The following is a 16,947-nucleotide window of genomic DNA, read 5'->3' on the forward strand; positions in this document are numbered from 1 at the left end:
AGAACTTGTTTAGTGATTTATATATAAGAAAATTAGACCATAGCATCACTGTCTTTGGCTCTAGTTGGCATCCTTTCTACAAAACAGCTAGTCAATGGCGGTCAGAAAAACCGAACACCAATCTCCTAGCAGCTCGTGAACTACTTTAGATAGGCTCGCTAAAAACTCGAATCAAGTTGAAGTTAAACGAGCTCGAGCCCAAACTCGAGCTTTTACTGAGGCTCATTTGACAAACGAGCCGGAGCTTCACTTTTCAAATTCGAGGCTGCTAATGAGCCTAAATGACTTTTTGGTTAAATAAATTTTTTTATTTAATATAATATATGCATATAATAACTATTATACTATTATATATAAAATATTTATAAAAAAAGAATTGATAATATATATTATAATACGTAAAAAATTATAATTATAAATAACAAATGAGCCAAGCCCGAGCCGAGTTCGAGCTTTAGAACTCTAAACGAGCAGACCTAGCTAAGAGACGGCCAGAACAAACGACAACCAAAAATAAGTTACACCAAAACACCTCCAATATTAAAGTTACCCCAATTATGCCATACTAAGTTATGATATTTGGATCTATTCTTTACCCAAATGAAAGTGTCTGCCTTATATCCCTCATAATCTTGTAGCTTGGCATCCCTTTGTTGTTGAGCACCTCGATGTTTCTGTTAAGCCACAACCTCACGCCGGTGGCCATGAAAACGGCACTACAGATCATTCTGGCAATTTTAGAACCACCCTGTTGCTCTTCATAATCCAACATCAGTTTAATACACTGGAAATTTGCTAAAATGGGGATTCTAGCCCACACACACCTGCCACCAAACCAATTTTGCAAACAAACACAAGACTAACACATGGTTCGCAGATTCCGATATAGGATCTTCACTTGCTAATACATACAAATTCACAGGTAACTGATAAAATTTCATACTAGCTTCATTCATGATTGATCATATGTTACAAATGAGAGGGGCATGGTGTATTATGGTGGTAACTACCACCACCTTAGGTTGTAGTACATAATATTAATAATACACTTTTAATCTAAAACTTCGGACTAATCTAGTAATTGCTAAACTTAGGAAAAAACCAAAGATTATACTAACAATCCCCCCTTAATTTGGATGTATTCTTTCATGCCTTCATAGTAGTGTTGAAATGTCATCCTAAATGAGATGAGATTCTTGCGCGTTTTCTTTCTTTCGGTCCTTCCATTTGGTGCATTCGTTTGCAAAGTGGCAAAGTCTTCAAATGGCATATTATCTATTTCAGAATATTGCTCGATACTTGCCACGATCGGTAAGAACTTCCATGGAAATGAGGTAAGTAGTTTCCTCACAAGTCTTTAGCCCACAATCAAACACATCATGGCCTGAATCCAATATCCTCAATATAACATGAAACACAAGAGAAACAAAACAAGTTAACCAACAATGACACATTATAGCATATGTTTGATATGAGAGAGATACATATATTACAACAATAACAAGAAGCTTCTTGTTAGGGTCAGAGATAGGACCGCTCATTTAAAGAGAAGACGTTCTACAGGCAACTGAATCGTTACACATTCCAAGAATGACACTTTTTCAGGATGACACTACTTGTTGGGTCACCCGGTTTCGAGAAGACTACACTATTAAAAGCTCGTACAAAGTTACTTTGTGGTCATGATATATCAGAGTTTATTCCTGAAATAACATCTACTTACATCAGCCAATGTGATGCGTTTATGAAAGCCACAACAGTTGTTGGCCAAGAATCTAGTTAAGTTTTATCTCAATGCCTTGGTTTTTAATTGTGATTTTGTAGTTTCTAAAGTTAAAACACAAACGGTGTGTCAGAGCTAACTTTAGAAACGTACCATGATTTTAGAGCTAGCACAAATAATCTTCGATTTAGGTATGTAAGAGCTAATACAAATAAGACATTAAGAGAATGAAAACATGAAAAGCACTACAATAGAAACCCAAAACATATATTCGGGATGTGAACATTCACCCAGACTTTAGAAGAATCTTTCCTAAAGTCGGTTCATTGATTTGTGTATCAGGAAGAAAAAATAAGATTTAACTTGAGATAAGCTAAAACATGGAATTTATGAGCGATGAGGATTATTTGTGCTTAATTAAAAATGTCATTACTTGGTTAGTAAAACGTGCAAACAACGATTGGAACTGTATCTGCCGTCTTTCTGACTGAACAAGTTACAATAGCAGCAGCTCTTGCATCAAATCCTGATGTCGGCTCGTCCCTGAAGAGTATCGATGGATTGGCGACAAGCTCTACTGTTATTGTAAGTCACTTTCTCTATTTTCTTGAGAGCCCATATACTCTACTCCTGGAAGGCGTGTATTCCTTAATGGGCTTAACTATATTAAATCCATGACTTCCTCCACACATGGGAATCACAAAATGGTTTGAAATTAGAGATAGCAAGTCTGGCCTTTTTGACTCACTCAAGATGAAACACAAACCAAAAATGACCCTTTCATAACTGGTTGCGTCTTTCTTCTGGCATAACCTCACAAGCATGCCATGTAAGGTTTTCAATTGCAACCAATCTAGTTATGAAAGGGTCATTTTGGTTTGTGTTTCATCTTGAGTGAGTCAAAAAGGCCAGACTTGCTATCTCTAATTTCAAACCATTTTATGATTCCCATGTGTGGAAGAAGTCATGGATTTAATATAATTAATCCCATTAAGGAATACACTAGTGGGCCTTCTAGGAATAGAGTATACGGGCTCTCAAGAAAATAGAGAAAGTGACTTACAATAACAGTAGAGCTTGTCGCCAATACATCGATACTCTTCAGGGACGAGCCGACATCAAGACTTGATGCAAGAGTTGCTGCTGCTATTGTAATGCATACAGTTAGAAAGACGGTAGAGCAGGTCGAGCCATTGTTTGCACGATTCACCAGCCTAGTAATGACATTTTTTTAATCAAGCTAAACAATCCTCATCACTCACAAATTCCATGTTTTAGCTTATCTCAAATTAAATCCTATTTTTCTTTATTTATTGTAGCTAAACCCTAATACACACATCAATGAACCGACAGTAGGAAAGGTTCTTCTGAAGTCTGGGGAATGTTCGCATCTGAGTACATGTTTTGGGTTTGTATTGTGGTGCTTTCGGGTTTTCACTTCTCTTTAATTTCTTATTTGTGTTAGCTTTGACATACCTTACTCGTAGATTATTTGTGTTAGCTCTTAAATCATGGTATGTTTCTAAAATTAGCTCTGGCACGCCATTTGTGTTTAACTTTAGAAACTACAAAAACTCGATTAAAAACCAAGGCATTGAGATAAACCTTAAGAACACAGTTTGTGACCAAACTAGATTCTTGGCCAACGACTATTGTAGCTTTCATAAAAGCTAAGATTATGAAACCATAAAACGATTTGTTTCATTTTTATAATCTGATGCATAGTTGTATCTTACCACATTACTTTTGAACCACAAATCAAAATTAACTCAAAATGACCCGTATTCAATTTTGACCCAAATGACTTTTTATCGACCAAATCGAAATATCTCAATCTCGTGACCTGTTTTCTGATTTTGAAAAGCCTGAAACAACGACCCATTTCAAAATTTCAGCCAGTGATCAAACTTTAATCACGACTAAATTTGATCCGAACTGATCTCGAAACAAACTTGATTCAGATTTGTAATAACTTTTCTTTCTTTCAAAAATAACACCATGACCAACCGACACGTATCCAAAACCGTTTAAAATTTGATTGGATGCAAACATGTTTACAAACTGTTGTAAACAGAATTTGTGGTTAATTGTATTTAATAATTTACAGCCTCAAACATGCATTTTGTGACAAAATTACCCCTGCAGTTAATTGTAATCAATAGCTGCACTTTTAATATGCACCTAGGGCCGTTCAAACCGCTAGTTGCTCGAACTCGCTCGGAAATTGCTCGGAAAATGCTCGCTCGCTTTTTCGCTCGATTGTAAACGAGCCGCTCTGCTCGATTCGGTTTGTAAATGAGCCACGCAACAAGCAAAGGTTTGCTCGGTTCGGTTCGAATATTCTTTTATTTATTTTATATATAATTATATAAATATATAGATAACACAAATAAAATATAAGTATACAATTTTTTAAACCCTTTTAAATTGTTCCTATTCAGTCAATTTTATAGTTACTTTTGTTCGATTCAAGCTTTTAAAATAATAGAAGTTTGTTTACATGGTCATTATATCTCACTTCAAACTTCTTTCTCATAAAAATTTACACCCTATTAATGCTTGCTTAAAAACTACTAATTTATTTACAAAATATATTATTTACGGTCATCAAACTTGTTTCTTATTGAAATTTTTAGAGTGAAAAAGAAATAAATAATGCTCGATATACGATCGAAAAATACTCGATTCGATTTTGGCTAGTTTCAATTTGCGCTCTGTTCAAATTTCAGCCGTTCGGCTCGGTTCGATTGTAAACAAGCCAAGCAACGAGCAAGTCTTCGCCTGGTACGACCCGGCTCGTGAACTAGAGCCACAAACAACAGCAAAATGATCCCGTTTACCAAACTTACACCGTTAACACCAACTGAAATGAATCTGCAGAGAACCCGAGATCCGCAGCAAACTTGACATAAACATCAGCAGAAATAATCATAAAAATAATAATATAATATTTTAAAAAGCTCCAATTAATGAGCATTGAACCCAAATCTAGAGGATTCAAGACTCAAAACACATAATCAGATGAAACAATTTAAGTTAGAAAAGTACCCACTAGTATTACTCCAACACTTGAGATCGGAACATCGCTAGAGAAACACTGTAAGCAGCAACTCAATCCCACAACTAATCGGATCTGACCTTGACCAACTGAGCCAACTTGAGATCGGAACATCGCTACATTCAAGTCTCTTTCTTTGTTTGTCTCTTGTTCTCATTTACTTATTTTACCTTTTTACTTTTATCATTTACTAACTTAAAAAGTTACAATATTACACTTATAAAACTTTTTTTTCATAATATAAGTAATTTCAAAAATCTTAATACTTTTAAAAAGTTTATAAGTTATAAGTTGATGAAAATAAGCAATCCAAAACACCCTCTTAATAAACTTTTGTACTACAGCCTATTTTTTTTTATTCTCTGGTTTGCTTTAATAAATGTTTGTATTTTTATGTTTTAAAAGCCAGGCGGTATGAGGTAGTGGGCAACTTTCACTGGTCCAACGTAGGTGATCCGTCATTTACGTGAGACCCCGGAATCCCTTAGGCATATTTTGACGTAAATTATGCTTGTTTTGACATATGTATATAATATCTAATAATTATTTTATTTTGACTTTTTATTATATATATATATCATGTTTGTGTACTCCCTGAGTACTACGAGTACTCTCTCCAAGAAGGTCGGCTGCCTAGAGACCGTCTGGCGACTTTTGCGATATTGGTATCAGTACTAGGTTTTTAAGGAAATTTAGGATCGGTCCGGTATTTACCGAACTTTTGCCTACAGTACTGATACCAACACCAAATTTTTGAGAAAATTGTACTGGTACCGAGGTCATCCCTACCGTCTTTGCATATAGCATCAAGTTTCTGAACTTCCAACGAAGATGGACAAATTGCCGAGCACTTTAAATGAACTTAAAGAATTCCATAAACATGCATTGTTTAATGAAATCTTCATTTTATTTGCAAAATTATTGATTCATAAGCAAATTAACCTAACCTTGTTATAGAAATTTCAGGGAACAACATTTAAATTTCTAAGTTATGCTATTCACTAATTTTTACTGAGTTAGCAACGTGTCGCGTATCATGACGGCCTCTTTATTCGTCCATCACGTATCACGGTGAATTAAATAGGTGAAATTCCATTTTGGGTCCATCGCCTATCGTGTAACCTTGTCGCGTAGCGCGACATACTCCGAAGACAACAACATTACTTTAATTAGTAATTTGCTCTGTTTTGCGTGCCAATCATCCCAAGACTTCATTCTGTGCCCGTAAAAACCCAAAATAGTTGCATTAATATCCCATGATCTGTAACACAATAAACACGTATGAAGTATCATTGTTCGTACAATAAACCGAATAAAAACTATATAAGTAAGACAATAATATACAAACTTTACAACCGACCATTAATTGGTGCGGCAAGCCGGAGGTGGGTGCGGTGATGGTTGGGTGTGTTTTTCCGGTGAGCAGGAGGTACGTTTTTCCAGCGAGCATGAGGTGGGTGTGGCGTTGGTTGGGTGCTTTTTCCAGCGAGCAGGAGGTGGGTATTGTGATGGCGAAACCGGTTGTGGTGGTGGTGGGCCATGGAGTGGTGATGGTGGATGCTGGTGTTTTTTTTTTACTTTTTTTTTTGAGATCTAGGTTTTTAGGATTGAGGAGGTAAATGAAGTGGGGTTTTGAAATATATGTGGTGGACTAAAATAATCTTCTTCCTATAATAATTAAACTTTCTATTTGAACTCAACCTCCATTTAAGATTCATTTAGCGTTCACAACAAATCCCCTAATTTTTGTGAGGGTTTTTGTAAATTATTGAATATAGTTAAGAGTGGTTGTGAATGAAGTAGAAAAAAAAAGTTAATGATTTTTTTTTAAATTTGAAGAAAGTCTATTTGCTCATACTTATTTTTTAATATTTGTTAAAATTGGCTGTGAGTGAAGAAGCGATAAACTGTAATGATAAATGTATTAAAAAAATTATTATTTAATTAAACATGAGAGATAAATATATTGTTTTTTATTACAATTATAAAGATGATAAAAGATGGAGTGAGATTGCTCTTATTTACATAATCAGTCATACATATTATACCCTTCAGGAGTTATTTATTTATACAACTAACCACACAAATGTTTTCATACGGTACGTAACCTCAAGTTTCATTAAGTACACAATTATAACTTTTTAATCATGCTCCATTAAGTTACACAAACAACCTTACAAGTATTTAATATGGTATGAACGAATATCGTAACGAGTCAAACCACTGAGTTCCTACCTCAAAACATGAGTTAAAGCAACTAGTTTAAATTGTTTACTAATGTGAAAAAAAGTAAATCAAAATTTTGTTATGTCTTTAGTGCTCCACTAAATAATGGAATAGAACTTATGATATGGTTAAAAGAGTTCTAAAGTTTGAAATGATATTTGAACCATATGATCGAAAAGATAGAATTGCAAGAATGATTTATTTGGTGAAATTCTAGATTTAATCGATGGGGTTTATGCAAGAAGTTGCCATTTTGCTGTACAAATCTTTAAAGTAAAACTATTTATGTAATAAGTTTTCACATTATCATGGTCTTTTATATTTTATTCTTGTAACAAAACTATTTATTACTAGGATTATTAAGTTTTTGTTTGAAACTCAAAAAGAAACATATAACTAAAAGTCGAAGAGGCCACACAAATTTAAATTTGTCCGTGCGTTCATCCTTCCTTAAGAACGAAGGTGTTCATCACAAAAAGCCACGGATGAACCCGTGCCATACGATGTGCGTGGCTCGTTTATTCGTGAGTACCAAAAGGCCAGGCTACATTTCAACATGGTTCTCAAGTTAAACCACGAGGCTTTTGCATGCTCGGGTCCTGGGGGCATGGGGCCACTTGGGAGTGATGTTCGCATCTTTAGCCGGCCTGACTACAAATCACTGTTTTCATGACTTGAATCGGTACTTCGTGCTAAATTACATAAATAAATTTCTGACCACGTGTATTAGTTTTTCTTTAGAACGACAATTCATACACTCTCTACTCTACTTATAATCTACCCAATTTTTTTTACGCTCACGAAACCTAAACCCACTACTCGTCAAAAATACAAAAACGTTATTCAAGAACCGTTAGGGCAAACACTCTCCATGTGTTAGTATTACCTATAATTAACGAATAATAAATCAATAACAGTATACAAAATCTAACCATTTGTTTATTTATTTATTTTGTTATGAAACCTAGATAGTAATATAATGAATACCATGTTTTGGTTTTCATAATCCCATTGTTCACTAACTATTCTATATATTTTAGTATAGGGTAAAAATCACGAAAAAGATTTTGGTGGCGGGGCGGCACCGTCCTCCCCGGCCGCACCGGCAGTAATTAGGTTTGTCATTAGCTTCTTTAATGCCCACTTTCAATCTATTTTATCATTTTTTATTGACCCCAAATTGAAGGAACACACTCACACTCACCTTCACTTCATTTTATTATTATTTTTCCTTAAAAATATATACTAAACAAAACACTCTATTGAGTCTATTCCATTTAAACAAACTTTATCGACCGACAGATCCGGATTTGTAGCAAAATAGCCTTTTAATTGTAACAAAAACCATGCACTATCGAGCCACCCTTTGATTATAATATTAACTAATTATTAAAAAATAAGGTATATTGGTTTTTATTAGTCATAACTATCTCCTTTTTGTTGCTGTCGATCCCAACTAACGAATTAGCTGCTGACGCTGACGGTCCCAACTTTTCACGTATTTGTTTCCAGCGGTCCGCGACTAACAGAATCTTAACACCGTTATTTGCAGGTCGCTGGAAAAACGTTTTTACCGGAAAACTCACATTTTTTTTCCAGAAAACACCACTAGAACACCGCCATCGCCACCAATTGACTCACCACCAACCAACCACCACCACTTGAACACCACCAACCGTTTTCGATGATGGTTCTAGGGTTCCGGCGACCTTAATAATTGGGGCTTTAACAGAAAAAAGTTCTTAAAAGACCGATACAAAGCTACAAAGATGTCTGAGATAATAATTTTGAGTTTTCCAGAAAAAAAAATTGTAATTTTTCCGGCTAAAAAGATTTTTCCGGCGACCTGCAACTAACGACGGTAGGATTCTGTTAGTCGCGGACCGTTGGGAATAAATACGTTAAAAGTTGGGACCGTCAGCAGCCAATTCGTTAGTTGGGACCGACAGCGACCAAAAGACAATAGTTGGAATTAATAAAAACCAATATACCAAAAAATAATAAATATTAAACGTTGACTATGCAGAGTCTGATTATATATAAGGGTGGGTTCCTGATCATAACACATACATAACATTATACCTCGTATCATCAAAGCTTAATATCAAAATAGATAACATGATTTGTGTTGTGTATGAAGGGTATGGATCCTCCATACTCACACTTATATTCATTACATGCATATGGTTTCCATATTTGCAAATTAAACATGCATTTCTACACACCCTTTCTATTATCATGGCCTTCTTCTATGCACATGATGATGATCAAAATGTATTTCCCAACATCTACCACCTTTCGGATGTTCGGTTCCACGATTTACAAGATGTTGAGGAAGATGATGCGGGATGCACCATAAGATCGGTAGATGAAACTTGTTCTATCTGTCTGGCTGAGTTCCATGGTGATGATACGGTGAGCCAACTCGGAAGGTGTCGTCATGTGTTCCATGCATGCTGTATCGAAAGCTGGCTTGGTCGAGATCAGTTCACTTGTCCTCTTTGTAGGTCAAATTTGCTATGTAGTAATGCTGTTAAAAGAGTAGTGCTGAATCAAAACTTAGATGAACAATTTGCACCTTATTGGCAATGGTAGTACTTTTGATAATAGGTTTTTTTGAAATCCAAATTAGCATTGTTTCATCAACTTCTTGGACATAAAATCAGAAGTTGTTTATAATGCCTCTACAAAAGTTTTAAGTTTATTGTAGAATAAAATATGTACGGTATATATGAAATTGGTTATCCTGAAATGAAATCTATTAACTGATGTAGTGGTGTCACATCCCGGTTTTTATGATATAAAGTTGGAATATCTAAATCCATTATATATACAACAGCATTCTCAGTCCGTTCTCTTAAAATATGTGAGTAGAATTTGTAAATTATATGGTAAGATTATGAGTAGTTGTGAGTAGAGGAGAGAGAAAATGTTATATGGGAAAGTTAAATTTAAGGATTCACTATTCATACCCTATAATTTTTTAATATTTTTGAAAAGTGGATGCGAGTGGAGGAAAGAGAAAAGATAATGATAAAGGTATAAAAAATATTATTTAATTAAACAGGAGAGAGAAGAAACAGTAATTTGTAGTGTAATTATATGTTATATATGAATATTTTATTTTTTTTATTATAAATTGTTTATTGGATTATAACATATGTTATATATGTTATATATGAATATCTGATAGAGAATGTGTTGGGAATGCCTAACAATTTGCAAACTTTCTTAAGCTTCTAAGGTTGTATAGCGTGCATTTAATTTTGTAACTTGATCCTACTTCTTGTGAGTCATACTTATGCAGCCTAACACTAACCACGTGTTCTCATCATCGCTTTCTTCTCTCTCCAAGATTTCACAAAACCACATTTACCTAATTCGCGGTTCGATCCGATACGGGTTTGCAGTTCGGATACGCAATTCGCCAAATATAACGTATTCGGTACAGGGGGTAGGCTCATTTAGGTACGAACCGGTACGGTGTACCATGTAGTTCGGTTCGATATACCCAAATAAAAAAATAACTATTTATAATTTATATATAATTGTATACATATCATGTTAATTTTATAACTTTTATGTATAAAGTATAAGTTTTAAAGATCAAATGTAAACTAGCGAAAATAGAGGGAGTTAATTGTTAATAAACAGAAACTAATTTTACTATTTTTATTGTTTTTATGTAAACATTTATAAACTTTTAAGGTCTAAATGTAAACTGGTGAAAGCTTAAGGGGGAATAAATGTCAAATTAACCAAACATTTTAAAACTTATAACAAGACCACCCACGTTCTTAACTTCATATACGCCGCCGCTTCCAATTTCCTCCTTTTCGGGCGAAAATGGCAGCACTGCCATCAAAATTGACATAGCGTACCGGAACGAATTGGAACACCGAATTCGTTTGTTTGGTACGCCGTACCGGAGCGAACTGGAATGTAGTGAATTTCGTTTGGGTTCACCGCGTACCAATTCTCAATTCGCGGGTCTTCCAGCGAATTCGGTAACTATGCACAAAACCCTCACCTCCTACACAATCAATAGTCCTCCACCCAGTGGTTCACAACCTCCCACCACCACCTGTAGCGACCAATGTTGTTCGTCTCTCTAATCCATCAGCCTAGGGAGAGAGAGAAAGTGGTTTCGTCGGACGAATAGCCATTACCGGCTGTCTATGGCGGCGTTTCTCTCTATTTGTGGCTCCGATTGGTTGTTGCGGGGTTATATTTAGTTACTTGGTCTGCCTTATCATCTTTTGTTCATCTTCCTTCCAATCGCTTCCGTCTTTTTGGGAGACCCATCCCCATCGATTTCAAGACAGCTGACTTAGGGTTTCTCAATCGCACAGTTTTAAGGCTTCATTCTAGATAAGTTACTGCAATTTTACATTATTTTGTGTGTAGTTTCATCTTCCTTTCAATCATTTTTTATGTTTATCATCTACATTTGCAGAGTAGCTGATACAGTGACTGAAGTAGGTAATTAGTATATTATCATATTATAAATGAGAGACAGGGGATTTCATGAATCTATCTAATTACTCTGCAACTGCTTCCAGAATTTATTATATCACCAACACTTTTTCTACACCTGAAACTAATTCGCCCTGTGATACTGATTGATGTTTGTGGAGAGGTAGGTTTTTTTCTTAGTGTCCCAATTTTTAACTAAAATCTTGGTTTTATTACTAAATCATGTTGTAAACTGCAGGTTATGTTCCCGTGTGATGCAACCTCAACAGGTGGTAAATGGTAATGCTAAATAGTTCTTTATATTCTGGATTGCAAATTATTTGTAACAGTAAATGGCCAGTTGATTTGTTGTTAACAGTTGCAGCAATATATAATTATACAAGGGCTTGATGTTGCTTCATTTGTAAGGTAATCTCATTTCATTTATGTAGTATATAATTGAATTCCCTTACCTTTTACTTTCTGCACTAATCACCAAGTAAGCTAATATTTTGAACATGGTGGCGTTGTAGTATGAGACATGAGAGAGAGAGAGAGAGAGAGAGAGAGAGACAGAAAAATAGGGGTGGCGGCTACGGTGGGGTGGTTGTGTGATGGTAAAGGTGGTATCGCGGGCGCGGCGGTAGATGATAGGATTTGTGGTTGATGGTGATGAAGCATATAAGGGGGTTTCGTTTTTGTATATGAAGTCTCGAATGTTATAAATGAATGCAATGCGGATGAGCAATGTGGAAATCAAGGCGAAGAAGGTTATGCAGATCCCACACACTTTTGATTAAGCTATTATTGATCAAATAAATGTAAGAAATATATATATATTTGGTTTTAGATGTTGGATTTCCAGCTAGCTTAAAGAAAATGAAACTATGAATACTTGAGTGATTTGTATGGAAGAAAATGAAAGATGAATATTCAAAAGATGAAAACTATATTCAATAATGAAAACAAAGAAAAGCACACAATATTCCATAAACTTGAGGGCTATAAATAGCCTTACAGAAAAGTAACGTAAAACACAAAAGTAGCAACAAAATACTAGTAATCCTAAAGAACCGGTACAATCCGTAACCCACTCCTATAACGTTCACTTTATCCAACGGTTTGAGATATAGTCAAACTTGAATACCAATTCCCACTAATAAATTATTAAATGCTTTAGACTTCAATATTAAGCCATGCAATACCCACGTGATACTTTGAGGTTTGAAACTAAGCTTATTCCATGTAAATTCAAATAATGACATGAACAAAACCAATTAAACCTAACATTAGAATCCTTCTGTTAATCATTCAATTTCTCAAACTAAGAAACAGTAGGAAGGGCTTCCTATTGATGCAGACACTTGGGAAAGAAAGATAATTAGGCAATAACATCTCCAACAGTTAACCCCAGGTAATGCTAATTTGTCAAACAAAAACACAACACTCTTAACAAAAACCTGACCAGATCACTTACATCACTTTCTAAAGACACATTAAAAGTTTGGTGTGGAGTTTGTTTGCTAAAAAGATTTTGACATGGTCAAAATTTTAATTGCAGGTCATGACTTGGAGCAAACGGTCATATCGTACGTTTTTTTGAATTGGTAAAGAGGATGATTGTGTAGTAGTGGTGCTAAATGTTAATTTTGTTGTCTTCTGTATGTGTAGTTTGGGACTTAGGATTTGTTTAGTGATAACTTTAAGATTTTGCTAAAGACAATTTAGTGGTGATCAATAGACTCTAGAAATAGAAACATGTGCATATATTTGAACCTTATATAGAAAAAATGGTTTCCATGATTTGGCTGAATGTGCAACACCATTACATTAATTCTTTTTATATTGAGCAATGATAATGGCAAACTTTGGTTATAGTTCACCCCCCCCCCCCCCGGCAACGCGGGGGGTCGAAATACTAGTTGCAAATAATCTTCTATGGCGTGACAACGGTTATTAATTTTTATTATTCTATAACTAGAGCAAAATGTGAAATATTTTGAAATATAAGACTAAAAGTGTAAATATATAGTTTGGTCATTAGTGATCAAATTAATGCCATCTCTTAAGACTTGAGGGACCTGATGTGCGCAACCGATAACTAGGTAAAAGATGATAAGACCTGTTAAGCAAAAAAGTGCAGTATGTGATATTTTTTTATTTTCTTAAATAATTTAAATTAGTAGGCCAGACTCTATCATATTCTCTTATTGGTGCATAAAACTTAAAACTGTCTTATTGTCATGACATATAAAGTAGTTAAACGAATCGTATTCATGTTTGATACTAGTGGTAAACGCGTTGTTTTTAACCTTTTAAACATGTTAAGACATGAATTGCCAGCCCTAAGCTTGATGAAGTGAATAGAAACCTCGACAAACCCAAAAGTAGAAAAGTATGTTTACCAAAGTGTTTAAACTAATTACAACTCCATTGGTAAGCAGATTCTTATCGTAATTTCCCAATTCATTATGTTTGATTTTTTTTAACAGTAAAATTCAACATTTACCTTAAACTTAAAAATTTGAATCTACAATATCGCGTTCATGAGAGGGGCACCATAACATAATACTAATAGGTTATGAGTCATTGCGTTTGATCAAACATAACATTGTTCTTAAAATAGCCTAAAACCATTGTATATATTATAGTTGAGTCTCTTAGACTTCTGATACAGTGTAGATGTAATATATCTTTGTCCAACATTTTGGTAAGGAAATATGATAAATAGTCAAATAGATGTCTTATATGCCATAAACGTATCTAAAGTAATTCAGGAAGTAGCTCAAATACATGTTGAAAGTTATAATTTTTGCTTTATAAATATATGTACATGTTTTTATAAATTTTGTTCTTATTTACTATTTAGTCACATGATCATTACAAAAATCGGAATTAATATAATTCCGTGATAATAAGGAGTTTTGCATGGTCGCATGGAAGTGATGATGCTATAAATTTCGTTCCAATCAACATCTATGCATATGCATCATTGATATCATGGAATTATTGTTTCATTCTTATATTAGCTTAAATATACAAATGACAATTACAAACTGTTTTGGTCAAAAATTGATAATGGTAATTTCGTAATCAAATTAGTAATCGGGACTAGGTGCTTGTATAAAATGAAAGTAAAAGTGCTTGAACACAAGGATTTGTTGCGAGGAATCCTTAGGATAACAAGCAAAAAACCCCGGGCGGTGAAAACTATCACCACCGGTTTATTAATAACAAAGGTGATTACAATGGTGGAGCTCAAACTTGATCGTGATTACAGAGAATGCGAGTACTAATAAGTCTCGTGTGTCTAGAGTGTGTGTTTGATCCTTTGTTTTGAGCTCTATTTATAACAAATTAAGTCTAACAAGAAATCCTATATTTAAGGAAACTCCTAGACTAAATCAATTAGCTGTTAATTCTTCTTATCAGCACGTTTCCTTATTGGTCACGTCTTAATAACAGCAAGTGCGAGTTCTTGGGTGATCAAGCAACCGTCTTTGACCTGATAAACATGTAAAGTAGCAAAGATCGTGTTAGTTATATAATGTAATTAGGATACATGTTACCTTTGACGATACCGCATCCTGAATTTGCTCTGAATACTGTTTTCTGAGGATACCGGAAATCCGTGCCCTAACACAAACAATATTGTAAATGCAACTCTTAATACTGTTTTTTTAAGTTTTTAAAGAGGACGAGCACTAAAAAATTGTGTGAATTGTTCACCTTTGTGGCATCCATATTTTTAATATGTATAGTTAATGATTTTATTAATTAACAGATAAGACATATTCAATCACATTTTGGCTTTAAAATATATCTATCAACTCTAGCAATACTAATTAATTAAAATACTAATCTTGTGCAATCTTAAATCATATCAAGATCATTCCGGTTCCATTCTAGCTTCGAAAATTGACCAACGAGTAATAACTTTTTCCAGGCACAAAACCCAATGGTACTGCGTCGACTGCGATAACTGGTTCATTGTTTGGAGAGGTGAGTCTGAATGTATACGGACCGTGAAAAGATGGATCAATATGTACTGCCCAAACCGCACCCCAGATGTTCTCCATTGATCTAAACTGTTGTGAACCGAATGGCGCTATCTCTATCGAGCTAAGGCCACCATCTCCAGCACAGAACTCCACCGCCATTGAGAACCAGTATGGGTTCACCATTTGATCTGTCTTGAAGGCAATTTTGGTTGTACCGTAGTTGCATGGCACCCTAGACATATGTACACCAAGTAAAAAGATGTAAATAATTAAGCCAAAATGAAAATGTTACATTGTTCTAGGTTTTTGTCAATGTTTTCAAAACCGGACAAAACTAGTGGGACTATATTTAAGAACCGAATAACATTATATATAATACAAAAATACTTTATGTGTTAGTGTGAGCTTCTAATTTTAATTCAGTATTATGTCAAAAGAGAATATGAATGGAAATGTTGCTAAATAAAAATACAATAACAAGTTGGAAATCAGGTCCGGTTAACGGGTTCAACCTATAACCAACTCCCATTTGGTCATGAAAACATTGGTTTTTATGTATTAATATGAACCTTTGATACTGAACATCAACTCGGCCAAGATTACGCAGATTATCAGCTTGTCCAGGACTTGACATTGCTCCAAACGCGGTTCCACTTAAATCAAAAGCGAATGGTACATTGTTGCATGCACCCGGGCACTCATCGGTTATGGTCATGGTAACAGGGATCATTGAGCAGTATGGCACTCGCGTGCATAAAATCTGAAGTAGTAATAAAAAATGAATAAAGTTGGAAATAAAATAAAGTTATTTAGTGAGAATCTTTTATGTTATATGTTTAGTACCTGATAACAATTTCCACACCCTTTGCCTCGCAAATATATATTTGCATTTCCTGCGGCTATCATAGACGAAAATGGAGGCGATTGAACGTCATCGGACCATCCGCAAGCTCCTCCTGTGTAATCAAGAAATAAAGGTTGCAAGTGATATTTAAAATATCATGAAAGCAGTGTCATGCCTATATCATAACAAGTGTATTGAACGATATATTACCACTTCCAGCACCATACGGATCTCCATACCAAGTTGCTAAAGCCGGTGAAAACCCTCGCAGTTCGTTAGGTTTCACGAGGAGCTTACATGGACACATCAAAATAAAGATCAACAAGAACTTTTGAATGTCTAAGGTCATTTCACTTCAAAATAAACCACTAAAATTTTGGAAATTGTTGCTGATTAAAAGGTTTACCACTAAATTTTGATTATTAAAATGGTTAAACCCAATTTGGAAAACTAAAATTGAAGCTTAAAATTTCACTACAAGATACACACATCAGTGAAGGCCGGTATTTAAACAACTCTCACTTGAAGATTTAGTTAGTCAACAACATATAAATAGGATAACTTTAAGGATATATTTCTAATCAAACTTCTATTAATAGTATCTTGATCCATATTTTATTACACTTATGCGAAATAAACC

General features: G+C 34.6%; 1 protein-coding gene across 1 annotated transcript; it reads right to left on the reverse strand.

The window, feature by feature from the left end:
- Positions 1–15,367: 15,367 nt before the first annotated feature.
- LOC143542259 (expansin-B15-like) lies at positions 15,368–16,656 on the reverse strand. Its single transcript, XM_077034892.1, has 4 exons — positions 16,518–16,656; positions 16,307–16,419; positions 16,033–16,223; positions 15,368–15,695 (listed from the first exon to the last, which is right to left on the reverse strand). Exons 1-4 carry the CDS (start codon positions 16,654–16,656, stop codon positions 15,368–15,370), a joined length of 771 nt encoding a protein of 256 aa, XP_076891007.1.
- Between the last annotated feature and the right edge of the window lie 291 nt (positions 16,657–16,947).

Source organism: Bidens hawaiensis, unplaced genomic scaffold (genome assembly GCF_021521415.1).
Source record: "Bidens hawaiensis isolate Kalapana, Puna unplaced genomic scaffold, B.hawaiensis_p1.1 tig00012813_1, whole genome shotgun sequence".
NCBI lineage: Eukaryota > Viridiplantae > Streptophyta > Magnoliopsida > Asterales > Asteraceae > Bidens > Bidens hawaiensis.